The sequence below is a fragment of the Oncorhynchus mykiss genome, chromosome 25, assembly GCF_057628025.1.
Source record: "Oncorhynchus mykiss isolate SJ-2025 chromosome 25, ASM5762802v1, whole genome shotgun sequence".
Lineage (NCBI taxonomy): Eukaryota > Metazoa > Chordata > Actinopteri > Salmoniformes > Salmonidae > Oncorhynchus > Oncorhynchus mykiss.
This window is the reverse complement of record NC_143046.1, coordinates 17,578,675-17,593,699: the sequence shown is the minus strand read 5'-3', so window position 1 is coordinate 17,593,699 and position 15,025 is coordinate 17,578,675. Positions and strand designations below refer to the sequence as shown.

Sequence of the window (15,025 nt, the reverse complement as noted above, 5' to 3'; positions counted from 1 at the left end):
CCCATCCATCCTGACAGAGCCTGAGAGGATCTGCACAGAAGAATGTGAGAAACTCCCCAATTACAGGTGTGCCAAGCTTGTAGGGTCATACCCAAGAAGACTAGAGGCTGTAATCGCTGCCAAATGAGCTTCAACAAAGTACTGAGTAAAGGGTCTGATACTTCGGGGTATTGTGTGTATATTGATGAGGGGGAAAAAACGATTTAATACATTTTAGAATAAGGCTGTAACATAACTAAATTTGAAAAAAGTCAAGGGGTCTGAATACATTCCCAATGCGCTGTATATAATGCTCTGTAAAAAAGAAAAACACCTGGGTGGTGATATAGGAGACAGTGTGACTCTCCTCTTCCTACCCTTCAAGCTGCGTCCTACCAGTCCAGAGCACACACACACACACACACCAGCACTTCCCGTTCAGATGTCCTCTCAGTGTCCTCATCACAGCGCGACTCCATCCATCACCATTACTGTCTCCCCTCTGTGACATCACTACCTCGCTAGTCCCAATCCCTGCTGGCTGCCTCCCTACTGGCCTCCTGGCAGGGAGGGCATGAGGCGGAGGAGGGCTGGTGGAAGGCAGGGGTGGGGGAGGGGGGTTGGTGGCAGGGAGGCCATGAGGCAAAGGGGGGTTGGTGGGGTGGGGGGTGGGGTTGATTATGACTGGAGCCTGTTTAGGGGTTTAACAGCTCATCTGCAAGGAGGGAGGGAGGGAGGGACAGCTGCTGCCAGCCCAGGAGTTTAATGGGGACTGCAGTTTCCTTCCTTCCTCTTGAGTCTCTGCTTTCACCTGCAGTGTTCCTGCACCAACCACCCTCCTCTACTCCTCCCCCCATCCTCCACCATTCCCCCTCCTTCCATCCTCTACTCCTCCTCCCATCCTCTACTCCTCCCCCCTCCTCCTCCCATCCTCTACTCCTCCTCCCATCCTCCCCCCTCCTCCTCCCATCCTCTACTCCTCCCCCCTCCTCCTCCCATCCTCCCCCCTCCTCCTCCCATCCTCTTCTCCTCCCATCCTCTTCTCCTCCCATCCTCTTCTCCTCCCATCCTCTTCTCCTCCTCCCATCCTCTTCTCCTCCTCCCCTCCTCCACCAACACCCCATGAAGTGTTATTAGATGGGAGGGAGAGGGCACAGCAGAGGACATTTACAATACATTGAATTACATTTAACAACAAGATACATGGATAATGTTATATATAGGCTTGTTGTAAAGAGGCCAGAAATGAGAGTTTAAGTATTTTAAAGGGGCAATCTACAGTTGCTTTATCCCTTTTGGACAGCTGAATTCATGAAATGTACACATTGATTCTTGAAGATTATAACTTAGAAATGCCCCATGATCTTAGTTCAACTATCGTACCCCATTAAAACCCAAAATATAAGCTTATTTCACTCCAATGTTTGTAATTAAAGAAGTAAATGTAAACAAACATTATATAGCCTTCAAACATGGTTAAAACTATAATTTAGAAGTTACGGATGTCAGTCCTTGCATCCATAGCTTTGTCTATGAATGTGAGAGTGGTTACATTTCTCCAGCCCCATCCTTCATCTTTTTACAGAAACGAGTGGGGAGCATGCTTGTTTCACTTGACACTTTAAGAAGGACTTATGAAATGATTGCCCTCACAAACAACATAGCAGGTTATCTATTTTAGAATGTGTAAAAGCATATTTTCAGAGAAGTGCTTAAATAACAGCCTGTTAAGACTAATGATTGTCTATGTATTTAGGCTATAGGCTTACAGAAAATGAGTGTGACATTGGGCTCCCGACTGGCGCAGTGGTCTAAGGCACAGCATCTCAATGCTAGAGGTGTCACTACAGACACCCTGGTTTGAATCCAGGCTCTATCACAACCGGCTGAGATTGGGAGTCCCATAGGGCGGCACACAATTGGCCCAGCATCGTCCTGGTTTGGCCAGGGTAGGCTGTCATTGTAAATAAGAATTTGTTCTTCACTGACTTGCCTAATAAAATAAATAAGCCATGTAGTGGAACCTACATTTTGAATGTTGAGCCAGCATCTGGGTGGCAGGTAGTCTATCAGTTAGAGTGTTGAGCCACTAACCCAAAGGTCGCTGGTTTGAATACCTGAGCTGACAATTAGGCACTTAAGCCTAATTTGCTCCAGGGGTGCTGTACTACTATGGCTGACCCTGTAAAACAACACATTTCACTGCATCTCTCCAAGTGTCATTTTTTATTTATTTTTTTTATTTCACCTTTATTTAACCAGGTAGGCTAGTTGAGAACAAGTTCTCATTTGCAACTGAGACCTGGCCAAGATAAAGCGTAGCAATTCGACACATACAACAACACAGAGTTACACATGGAGTAAACAAAACATACAGTCAATAATACAGTAGAACAAAAGAAAACAAAAAGTCTATATAGAGTGAGTGCAAATGAGGTAAGTTAAGGGAGTTAAGGAAATAAATAGGCCATGGTGGCGAAGTAATTACAATATAGCAATTAAACACTGGAATGGTAGATTGGCAGAAGATGAATGTGCAGGTAGAGATACTGGGGTGCAAAGGAGCAAAATAAATAAATAAATACCAGTATGGGGATGAGGTAGGTAGATAGATGGGCTGTTTACAGATAGGCTAAGTACAGGTGCAGTGATCTGTAAACTGCTCTGACAGCTGGTGCTTAAAGCTAGTGAGGGAGATGTGAGTCTCCAGTTTCAGAGATTTCTGCAATTTGTTCTAGTCATGGGCAGCAGAGAACTGGAAGGAAAGACGACCAAAGGAAGAATTAGCTTTGGGGGTGACCAGTGAGATATCTGCTGGAGCGTGTGCTACGAGTGGGTGCTGCTATGGTGACCAGTGAGCTGAGATAAGGCGGGGCTTTCCCTTTAATAAGGTAACATAGTGGCTTTGCTGGTCTCTGCTCTCCTTCTCTACTACACAACATGGTGTGGGTGTGCATGCATGTCTCCCTCCCTCCCTCCCTCAATTAGTCACATGGTTTGAGATGTTTGTCCTTTGAAAAGCTGCTTACTTGGTAGACTGAAAACATACCAGATGTTGGATCTTAATTTGACCTCTTTTTGTCGCAGGAGGAAAATAATCCTGCAGCAGGAGGATTTTAATAGCTGAATAAATATTTAGAATCACCACCAAGGGGCAGCTGGAAGCAGTGTTTGTATGCAATGCAGTACCATACCTACATTGTAACTCATGTAGGTTACGTGCAGGCTACAGCAAGTCTTGTGTTAATTTTTATGTGGATTATAATAAATGTACATTTGTAGGGGGTAGATGTACAGTACCAGCCAAGTTTGGACACGTACTCATTCCAGGGGTTTTCTTTATTTTTCTATTTTCTACATTGTAATAACATTTGTGGGACTCATGTAGTAACCAAAAAAGTGTTGAACAAATCAAAATGTATTTTATATTTGAGATTCTTCAAAGTAGCCCCCCTTTGCATTGATGACAGCTTTGCTTACTCTTGGCATGTTTTTCCAGGCTGAAAATGTTTTATTGCTTCACACTGTTCCTCTTCTGTAAATTGGCCTTCACACTGTTCTTTCTGTAAATGTGTTAATTTGACATTATTATTATTATTATTATTATTAGGAAATCAATACTCACAGTTAACACCATTCAGTGGACATAGAGGAGACTGAAAAGAAAACATGATTCAAATATTTTGCTTCCTCTTTCAAAATAATATTTGGTGAATCAAAATAACTCCATTTGTGACGAGTTTCTGTAAATTATTTTTTTGGTAGAATTTCTGTGTTGAAGATTCAAGATTCCATCCAATTCGCTGTATTTTTGTAATACATTACACTTGATGGTTCTTGAATAAGTTCCTCCACTTCTTTTTGTTTTTCTCCTAACCTATTTTGTGCCTCTATAGTACAGTTTCCTTTCCCATCTACCTGCTCTGTTACTTCCTCTATTTCCTTTATTAGTCTAATCCCCTTTGACCTAGACTGCCTTTGTTTTAATGATGAGTATTGTATTGAATTGCCTCTAAAAGTACATTTGAAAGTGTCCCATACAATAAAGGGGTCTGCTGTACCTATGTTGTACAAAAAAAGTAAATTCTGAATTATTTTGTCTTAGTTAAGAAAATAAATATCATCCAATAGGCTTTCCCCGTCCACGTGGAAATTCTGTAAGAGTCATATGGAGGCCAATTAGATGGTGGTCCGATCGCATTCAGTCTCCTATTAATACTTTTTAAAACTTTTGATGCCAGCAAGAATGAGACTAGGAGGTAATCAAGACAGCTAGCTTGATGAAGCCTCCTCCATATACATCTCACTAGGTCAGGGTTTTTCAGCCTCCATATATCCAGTAGTTCTAATGTATCCATGATCTTTGTAATCTCCTTAAGTGCTTGAGGGTGATAGTTTGTAAAATGATTTCCTTTACGATCCACTGAGGTTCTTAAAACAGTAATAATCTCCCACTGTAATAATAGATTATTTGGTTGCTTGTGAGCTCAATAGATTATTATATTTTTGAAAAAGTGTAGATCGCCAGATCTGTTTTTGGTCCAATAGTATATTTAAAATAATCCATCTTCCTTGTTGATCAGTTTGCACAATCACCCCTTTTGAGTTTCTTTGCCCGTGACAAAAATATATTTCTCCCTCCCAGTCCTTTTTCCACCCAACCTCATCTAGATTTGTAGAATGAGTTTCCTGTAAGCAATAGATATTGCAATTATAACTTGCTATACTTATTTCCCCACTTACCATAATGATACCCATGTTTCAATTATAGTACTGCAACCAATGTTTGTAAACTTACCATTAAAAAGCACCATGATGATTAAGTGTCCGTATAGCTGTACCATAATATTTGCACTGTTGAGCATACTGTAGCTGCAACTTTGTAAACCTCCAATTGTCCTAATATTCCACCCACTAAAACCTCCCCCCGAATAACATGGTGTCACGTTCTGACCTTAGTTCCTTTGTTTTGTCTTTATTTTAGTGGGTCAGGGCGTGAGTTGGGGTGGGCAGTCTGTTTGTTTTTCTATGTTGGTTTCTGTGTTCGGCCTAGTATGGTTCTCAATCAGAGGCAGGTGTCGTTAGTTGTCCCTGATTGAGAATCATACTTAGGTAGCCTTTTTCCACATGTGTTTGGTGGGTGTTTATTTTCTGTCTTTGTGTATGTCGCCAGACAGGACTGTTTCGGTTTTCCTTCGTTCACTTGATTGTTTTTTTGTATTTCAGTGTTCAGTTTGATTCATTAAATATTACATTATGAACACTTACCACGCTGCAAATTGGTCCTCCGATCCTTCTTGCTACTCCTCCGAAGAGAAGGACGAGATCCTTTACACATGGAAAAAAGTAACAAAAAAGTAGAGTAACAATAATAGGTAATATAAATAACACAATCTTATACATGCATGTTCATATTATAAAGTCCTAGCAAGGCTGTAAGCATGTCAGCCCAGCCTGCTCAGTTCATTGGATTCAATTGTTCATAAAAAATAAAAATAAATGTAAAAAGAAGAGAAAACAACCTAAATATATCGGAAGACCAGTCCCTTTTTTTATGTCCATTACATTCAAGACATATTTCATATAGTCCTCATTATATCCTGTTGTATTCTGACAAAAAGGAAGAAGGAAAGAGGAACATAGATTCTAACGGCTTCAAGTAATAATGTGTCTTAGGCATCACATTATATCCTGTTGTATCGTGCCATGGCTGTGCCAGAGCCGACCGCAAGCCAAACCCAGGCACTACCTTATGGGAAGGCATACTCAAGTTCAACTGACAATCGTTTCCAACACAGCCACGGCACGACAGCCAAGAACAGTACTGACAATCCAGAGCGAGTAAACCTGTAAAACCCACCCTCTCTCCACCCTTTGTCACGGCCTTCCTCCTCTTCATCTGAAGAGGAGAGGCGAGAAGGATCAGAGGACCAAAATGCGGCGTGATATGTGTTCATCTTGAATTTTAATAAAGAAACCACTGAACACTGCAACACACTATACAAAAACAATAAACCAATGACGACCGTGAAGCTACAAATGAGACCTGTGCTGACACAAGCCACTAACATAGACAATCACCCACAAACAAACAGTGCAACCCAGGCTACCTAAGTATGATTCTCAATCAGAGACAACTAATGACACCTGCCTCTGATTGAGAACCATACTAGGCCGAAACATAGAAATCCCCAAATCATAGAAAATCAAACATAGACTGCCCACCCAACTCACGCCCTGACCATACTAAATAAATACAAAACAAAGGAAATAAAGGTCAGAACGTGACACCCTTATTCCAGGGTTGTTGCTCTATCACCTTGGCTGTTTTACACCTAGGTCTATATCATTAGGAACAAGAATATAAAAGGCAGCATAAATAGCTTATATTGAAATATATAATATACTTTTCTCTCGCTTAGAGAAGTGCTTCCATAAGCCAATTACTGTATTAGTTCTACCATTAACTTGAATCACTTTATCCCAGTGTTAACCAGCCTGCCACACACTAGAGACAACCACCCTGTTGACAATACCTAATCCATCCATTTGCCGGTGTGTATCGGATGAATAATCATAATTTACATTTTATATTGAGATTTATTTTTTAAATGTAAAAGGGTAATGCCAATTATTTTAGGATTGTATAGGCCTATTCCAATAGAAAACCTGGGCAGGTTTATAATTATATAATCCTTTATCCTATATAATACATCTATTCATATTTATTCAGTTTTATCTTTAAAGCTAATCATTCCGATTCATTCCGAACAAGGGCCACACGTATATAACAGCTTTTAAGTCATAATATACCCAACTTTTACAATTAGGACATATCATATTCAACAACAAAAAACTACCCTGGTATTTCTAATGCACAGTCTTCAAAGGAAATACATGAATGAATCATAAAGAAAAAACTACCCTGGTATTTCTAATGCACAGTCTTCAAAGGAAATACATGAATGAATCGTAAAGAAAAAACTACCCTGGTATTTCTAATGCACAGTCTTCAAAGGAAATACATGAATGAATCATAAAGAAAAAACTACCCTGGTATTTCTAATGCACAGTCTTCAAAGGAAATACATGAATGAATCGTAAAGAAAGAACAGGTCAGCCTTACACATCCTGCCTTCCCCTAAATCAAAACCTGATTTTACGTCCATATAGTTCAAAGTTCCATAATGCCTTAATAGAAAGAGGATACGTTCATCATACCCATCCTGCCTTCCCCTAAATCAAAACCTGATTTTACGTCCATATAGCCCAAAGTTCCATAATGCCTTAATAGAAAGAGGATACGTTCATCATACCCATCCTGCCTTCCCCTAAATCAAAACCTGATTTTACGTCCATATAGTTCAAAGTTCCATAATGCCTTAATAGAAAGAGGATACATTCATCATACCCATCCTGCCTTCCCCTAAATCAAAACCTGATTTTACGTCCATATAGTTCAAAGTTCCATAATACCTTAATAGAAAGAGGGGTAGTTTTCAATATCTTATTTTCCGCTCGTTTTTTTCTTCCATCACATTATTACTGTAATCCATTCCTGTTTTTAAGGCCTCAACCTCCCCCAGTAGGCCTGGCAATAGAGACAGTTTTTTAAACTGCTTGCTCATGCTTGTAAGCAATGCTCTCTCTTCTGGAGACCGTTATAAAAACGTCCCCCTCCAATGTTAAGTTTGGAATTTTAGACAACGACTTTGCTCCCGTTTCGCTAGCAGAAAGGTATTTTCTTGTTCGCTTCGATGTATCCGTTTGTTTTTGAAGCATATCATAATGCTGATCAATAAATAGTTCCAGATTCTCTAGATTATCCAGAATGTTTGTTTCGCAGTTATCATCTCATCCTCAATTTTTGTGATTAATTCATGGGACAAGCTGTGCCTACCATATCATCACCCTCTTACATAATTTATAGTTTTCTCTGTGCTTGCTAGAGCATTGTGAATTGCCATAGTGCAATGGTCTAAGCAGCACACTCCATGAGTGCTGGGCGATCTAGTGACCAGCATGAGCCTACATTTTTTTAAATATTAGTTTTTATTTAACTAGGCAAGTCAGTTAAGAACAATTTCATATTTACAATGACGCCGGGCCAATTGTGCGCTGCCCTATCGGAGCCCATTAGACTTGGGAGCCCATTAGACCCACAAGTTAATCATTTTCAAGAAGTAAAAAGAATACACTGACCATTTACATATCAAAGACCACTGTCTTAGCTCAACTAAATCGTCTTTGGATAGGCTCAAATGCATAAACATCAAATCAAATTTGATTTGTCACATGCACGAATATAACAGTGAAATGCTTACTTACAAGCCCTTAACCAACAATGCAGTTTCAAGAAAAATAAGTGTAAAGAATAGATAAGTAAGAAATCGAGAAAAAAAAGGTTTTGTCGTGCCCTCTTCATGACTGTCTTGGTGTGCTTGGACCATGTTAGTTAGTTTGGTGTGGACACCAAGGCACCCAACCTGCTCCACTACAGTCCTGTCGATGAGAATGGGGGCGTGCTTGGTCCTCCTTTTCCTGTAGTCCACAATCATCTCCTTTGTCTGGATCACGTTGAGGGATAGGTTGTTGTCCTTGCACCACATGGTCAGGTCTCTGACCTCCTCCCATTGTCGGTGATCAGGCCTACCACTTTTGTGTCATCAGCAAACTTAATGATGGTGTTGGAGTTGTTGCATGGCCGTGCAGTCATGAGTGAACAGGGAGTACAGACGGAGCCTGAGCATGCACCCCTGAGAGGCCTCCGTGTTGAGGATCAGCGTGGCGGATGTGTTGTTACCTACCTTTACCACCTGGGGCCGCCCTTAAGGAGGTCCAGGATCCAGTTGCAGAGGGAGGTGTTTAGTCCCAGGGTCCTTAGCTTAGTGATGAGCTTTGAGGACACTATGGTGTTGGACACTGAGCTGTAGTCGGTGAATAGCATTCTCACATAGGTGTTCCTTTTGTCCAGGTGTGAAAGGGCAGTGTGGAGTGCAATAGAGATTGCATCATCTGTGGATCTGTTGGTGCGGTATATGCAAATTGGAGTGGGTCTAGCGTTTCTGGGATAATGGTGTTGATGTGAGCCATGACCAGCCTTTCAAAGCATTTCATGTCTACAGACGTGAGTGCTACAGGTCGGTAGTCATTTAGGCAGGTTACCTTAGTGTTCTTGGGCACAGGGACTATGGTGGTCTGCTTGAAACATGTTGGTATTACAGACTCAGTCATAGACAGGTTGAAAATGTCAGTGAAGACACTTGCAGTTGGTCAGCACATGCTCAGAGTACACGTCCTGGTAATCCGTCTAGCCCTGCGGCCTTGTGAATGTTGACCTGTTTGAAGGTCTTAACTCACATCGGCTGCGGAGAGCGTGATCACACAGTTGTCCGGAATCAGCTGATGCTCTCATGCATGTTTCAGTGTTACTTGCCTCGAAGCGAACACAGAAGTTATTTAGCTCGTCTGGTAGGCTCGTGTCACTGGGCAGCTCTCGGCTGTGCTTCCCTTTGTAGTCTGTAATAGTTTGCAAGCCCTGCCACATCCGACAAGCTTCGGAGCCGGTGTAGTATGAATCGATCTTAATCCAGTATTGACGCTTTTCCTGTTTGATAGTTCGTCGGAGGGCATAGCAGGATTTCTTATAAGCTTAAGGATTAGAGTCCAACTATTTGAATGCAGCAGATCTACCGTTTAGCTCAGTGCGAATGTTGCCTGTAATCCATGGCTTCTGGTTAGGGTATGTACGTACAGTCACTGTGGGGACGGCGTCCTCGATGCACTTATTGATAAATCCATTGACTGATGTGGTGTACTCCTCAATGTCATCGGAAGAATCCCGGAACATATTCCAGTCTCTGCTACCAATGCAGTCCAGTAATTTATTGACCGAGTCACTGGTGCTTCCTGCTTCAAATTTGGCTTGTAAGCAGGAATCAGGAGGATAGAATTATGGTCAGATTTGCCAAATGGAGGGTGAGGGAGAGCTTTGTATGCTTCTCTGTATGTGGAGTAAAGGTGGTCTATATTTTTCCCCCCTCTAGTTGCACATTTAACATGCTGGTAGAAATTAGGTAAGACTGATTTAAGTTTCCCTGCATTAAAGTTCCCGGCCACTAGGAGCGCCACCTCTGGATGAGCGTTTTCCTGTTTGCTTATGGCAGTATACAGCTAATTGAGCGCGGTTTTAGTGCCAGCATCGGTCTGTGGTGGTATGTAGACAGCTACGAAAAATACAGTTGAAACTCTCTAGGTAGATAGTGTGGTCTACAGCTTATCATGAGATACTCTACATCAGGCGAGAAAAACCTTGAGACTTCCTTAGATATTGTGCCCCAGCTGTTGTTCACATATATACATAGGCCCCCGCCCCGTGTCTTACCAGAGGCTGCTGTTCTGTCCTGCCAATGGAGTATATAACCCCACCAGCTGTATGTTCTTAATGTTGTCGCTCGGCCACAATGACATTAAGCCCTGATCTCAATGACTTGACGCCTCTGCATGGAGAGAAAGACAACTGCTGATTTTCAGGAAATCACAAAATTTCCTGACTCAGCAGGAAAATTCTCTGTGATCAAGTTAAGATCCGACATCTGCACTGGGTATATGGCTATAAGGTCTGGCCTGATTTAGGACCAGGGTGAGATTGTAGCATGTGTTTTCTTTACCCTGGATCTGTTCCAAATTGTATGCATAGAGCTTTGGTCAAAAGTAGTGCACTACTTAGGGAATAGGGTGTCAATTAGGACACCCTATTCCCCTGAGTTTACCCTTTGTCAGCATGGTACCACGGACATAACTGTGCAAAGGTGAAAATAGTGAAACCTGGCAGACACACAACAGGCGCTATTTCAATAACACTTAATTTGTCAATTAAAAAAAAAAATCCTTGAATACCTGGGTACATAGTGTAATTGTACTAACATTTTAATTTGGTTCAGAGATAGTACTATGTCAATTAAGAGGTAGAATTAAACAGTCATTTCATTCCCTGCACTTTTTTCTCTCAATGTCCTCGATACTCCCAGTTGGGATATATTACAAAATAAAACACTCCAAATTGAGTTCTATGTTGGTGTTAATTACCTTGCATGTACTGTCTCTTATGACTTACTATCACTGCCTATATCACTATCTACTGTGTGATATTCAGTGAGGGATTTTCTATCTCAAAATGGGCTTTACTGAATTTCTACTTTATCCCATGTTTGACCATTTACACCTCAAGTAATGCACTTCACTTCAAGGGTGAGTATCCCAAATGGCACCCTATTACTTATACTGTATACTGCAAGCCCTATGTGCCCTGGTCAGAAGTAGTACACTATATAGAGAATAGAGTGCATTTGGGATGTACCCCATGTGATAGAGCTTGAACAGCTTTTCCTCCTAAATGACATGGAGGTCTCCTTCTTGTTGTCTTTATGGCTGTCCTGTCAGGGGAACCCCAGAGTGATTGATCCCCCAATCACATTACTCTCATCTTCCTGTCACTCCGGTTCATCTCTCCTAAATCTAAATAGCTAAGAGATGCCGCAATTCATTAGCTACGATGCACCACAACTCAGCCGCTCTCTCTTCTCTCCCCCTCCCCAGGGACGCTGCACGCGTGACAACTGTAAGTACCTGCACCCCCCTCCCCACCTCAAGACCCAGCTGGAGATCAACGGGAGAAACAACCTGATCCAGCAGAAGACAGCAGCGGCCATGTTGGCCCAACAGATGCAGTTCATGCTGCCAGGAGCCCAGTTGCAGCCCATAGTGAATAGCCCACACTACACAGTGAGTACTTCATGTATAGTCCATAGTATGTAGCCCACACTACACAGTGAGTACTTCATGTATAGTGCATAGTATGTAGCCCACACTACACAGTGAGTACTTCATGTATAGTCCATAGTATGTAGCCCACACTACACAGTGAGTACTTCATGTATAGTCCATAGTATGTAGCCCACACTACACAGTGAGTACTTCATGTATAGTCCATAGTATGTAGCCCACACTACACAGTGAGTACTTCATGTATAGTGCATAGTATGTAGCCCACACTACACAGTGAGTACTTCATGTATAGTCCATAGTATGTAGCCCACACTACACAGTGAGTACTTCATGTATAGTCCATAGTATGTAGCCCACACTACACAGTGATTACTTCATGTTTAGTCCATAGTATGTAGCCCACACTACACAGTGAGTACTTCATGTATAGTGCATAGTATGTAGCCCACACTACACAGTGAGTACTTCATGTATAGTCCATAGTATGTAGCCCACACTACACAGTGAGTACTTCATGTATAGTCCATAGAATGTAGCCCACACTACACAGTGAGTACTTAATGTATAGTCCATAGAATGTAGCCCACACTACACAGTGAGTACTTCATGTATAGTCCATAGTATGTAGCCCACACTACACAGTGAGTACTTAATGTATAGTCCATAGTATGTAGCCCACACCAAACCATCCTCATTATTTAGTCAACACATTCGATTTACACAGTTATATTTCTCAATTTATCTACAGTTTGAACCATGGCTGTTCACAGGCTGTTTCTCTGTCTGATCTCCCCTCATTTCCTCCCTCTCTCCACCTCTCCTTCTCTCTCAGACTACGTTCCCTATGACTCCCAGTATGTCGTCCCTGGCCACCAGTCCCAGTATGGCGTTCAGCCCGTATCTGAGTCACATGGGTCCAGGGATGGGCCTGATGCCTGAGCTGCTACACCAGGCCCCCCTGCTGGTCCCAGGGAGCCCCACCGGCCTCCAGGTCATGGGCAACAGCAGCTCCCAGCAGAAACACATGCGGACAGACAAGCTGGAGGTATGTGTTGTGTGTGTTTGTGTCTTTGCAGTAGCCCAGTCTGTAGCAGAGAAATAGAATGATAGAATATAATAGAATCATTCTTGTTCTGTAGTCCGAACTCCTTCTCTGACTGTGCCACCCCACCCTAACACCACCCAGGTATGTCGTGAGTTCCAGAGGGGTAACTGCACGCGGGGCGAGGGTGACTGCCGCTATGCCCACCCTATGGAGGCAGCCATGGTGGACGGCAGTGAAAACTCAGTCATCGTCTGTATGGACTACATCAAGGGCCGCTGCTCCAGGGACAAATGCAAGTACTTCCACCCCCCTGCCCACCTGCAGGCAAGGATTAAGGCCGCCCAGCACCAGGCCAGCCAAACCGCCAACGCCATGGTGAGTCATGGTAAACACTACTGATGGGTTAAATATTGATACAGTTGCATATCGCAATATTATTTTGTTCAATATTATATCAATACTTTGAATTTAAGTGTTTTTTTGGGGGGGAGGGGGGGGGGGGGGGGGGTTGTATGTAGCGTAAGCTACTGCTAGTCGGCTGTACCTGAGCCAAAACTCAGGTACAGAACTACTCAGGTACAAAACTATTTTTTGTCCTATATCTTGTTCTCCATCTTATTTTTAAATAGGCAGCACTAGCTAAAGGCAAGCAATACTGAAGCATGCATGAGAGCACCAGCTGTTCCGGACGACTATGTGATAATGCTCTCGGTAGCCGATGTGAGGAAGACCTTCAAACAGGTTAACATTCACAACGCCGCTAGGCCAGAAGGATTACCAGGGTGTGCACTCAAAGCATGCGCGCACACACTGGCAAGTGTCTTCACTGACATTTTCAACCTCTCCCTGACCGTGTCTGTAATACTTACATAGTCCCTGTGCCCAAGGAAGCGAAGGTAACCTGCCTAAATGATTACCGCCATGTAGCACTCACGTCGGTGGCCATGAAGTGCTTGGAGTGGAGCGGGTCAAAAGTTTCAAGTTCCTTGGTGTCCACATCACCAACAAACTATCATGGTCCAAACACACCAAGACAGTCGTGAAGAGGGCATAACAACACCCCCCCATCACTGAGGCCAAGCTTCCTGCCATCCAGAACCTGTATACTAGGCAGTGTCAGAGGAAAGCCACAAAAATTGTCAAAACTCCAGTCACCCAAGTCATAGACTGGTCTCTCTGCTACCGCACAGCAAGCGGTACCGGAGCACCAAGTCTAGGACCAAAAGGCTCCTTAACAGCTTCTATCCCCAAGCCATAAGACTACTGAACAATTCATCAAATGGCCACCAGACTATTTACATTGACCCCCCCCCCCCCGCTGTTTATTATCTATGCGTAGTCACTTCACCCCTACCTACATGTACCTCGACTAACCTTCTACCCCCAAATTGACTCGGTACCTGTAACCTCTGTATATAGCCTCGTTATTGTTATTTTATTGTGTTACTTTTTTAAATAATTCTTTACTTGAGTTTATTTGGTAAATATTTTCTTAACTATTTCTTGAACTGCACTGTTGGTTAAGGGCCTGTAAGTAAGCATTTCACGGTAAGGTCTACACTTGTTGTATTCGGCGCATCTTTGGTCTGCATTGGTTCTTTGTAATCTGCAGAGACTGAGTTTATTTTTCACTTGTTTAAAATGTTCTGCAGTTGGGTATTTATTTACTGTTGCTAAGCAGGATAAGGGCAGCACACCATTAGCACATTACCCACCAGAGATGAAAGAATGTATTTTCTTGCTGTTTAGTGTGTGAGAAGTGTTTTTTGCTGGAGGCTGGCTTGTGTTTGAGGCTGGGGCAGCATCCCAAATGGCACCCTATTTCCTATATAGTGCACTACTTTTGACCAGAACTCTCTGGGCCTTTGTATCTTCTGTCATATAAGGAGGCAACAGGAGTTCAATCTGACAGGATGAACAACAGCAAACATACTGTCTGCATTGCAGGTGTATAAAAACACAATAGAGAGAGAGAGAGAGTGGGAGGGAGGGAGTGAGACAAAGAAATATGTGGAGAGGGAAGGAAAATATAGATTTTTTTAAAGCATTTTGGGCATTTTTTCTTGTTCATCTGCATTTGCTGGTCCTCTGGTCTGCTTCTAGAGGTCGATTGTTTGTCAGGCTTCACTCCCGTCAGGTTATATCATCATTCTCCTTTGTAATCCTTCATGTTTTTGCTTCTCTGTGGGTTGTTTCCTTCAACTTCACCTTCAT

The 15,025-nt window shown here is 42.6% G+C and overlaps 1 protein-coding gene across 9 annotated transcripts in view; it reads left to right on the top strand.

Moving 5' to 3' along the window:
* mbnl3 (muscleblind-like splicing regulator 3) overlaps positions 1 to 15,025 on the top strand; it is an 86,898-nt gene that overhangs the window by 48,396 nt on the left and 23,477 nt on the right. For all 9 annotated transcript variants that reach the window (XM_090220279.1, XM_090220280.1, XM_090220273.1 and 6 more), the window contains exons 3-5: positions 11,578 to 11,763; positions 12,599 to 12,811; positions 12,953 to 13,186. In XM_090220279.1, the coding sequence (XP_090076405.1) occupies positions 11,578 to 11,763; positions 12,599 to 12,811; positions 12,953 to 13,186 (633 nt within the window). The remainder of the gene's footprint in view (positions 1 to 11,577; positions 11,764 to 12,598; positions 12,812 to 12,952; positions 13,187 to 15,025) is intronic.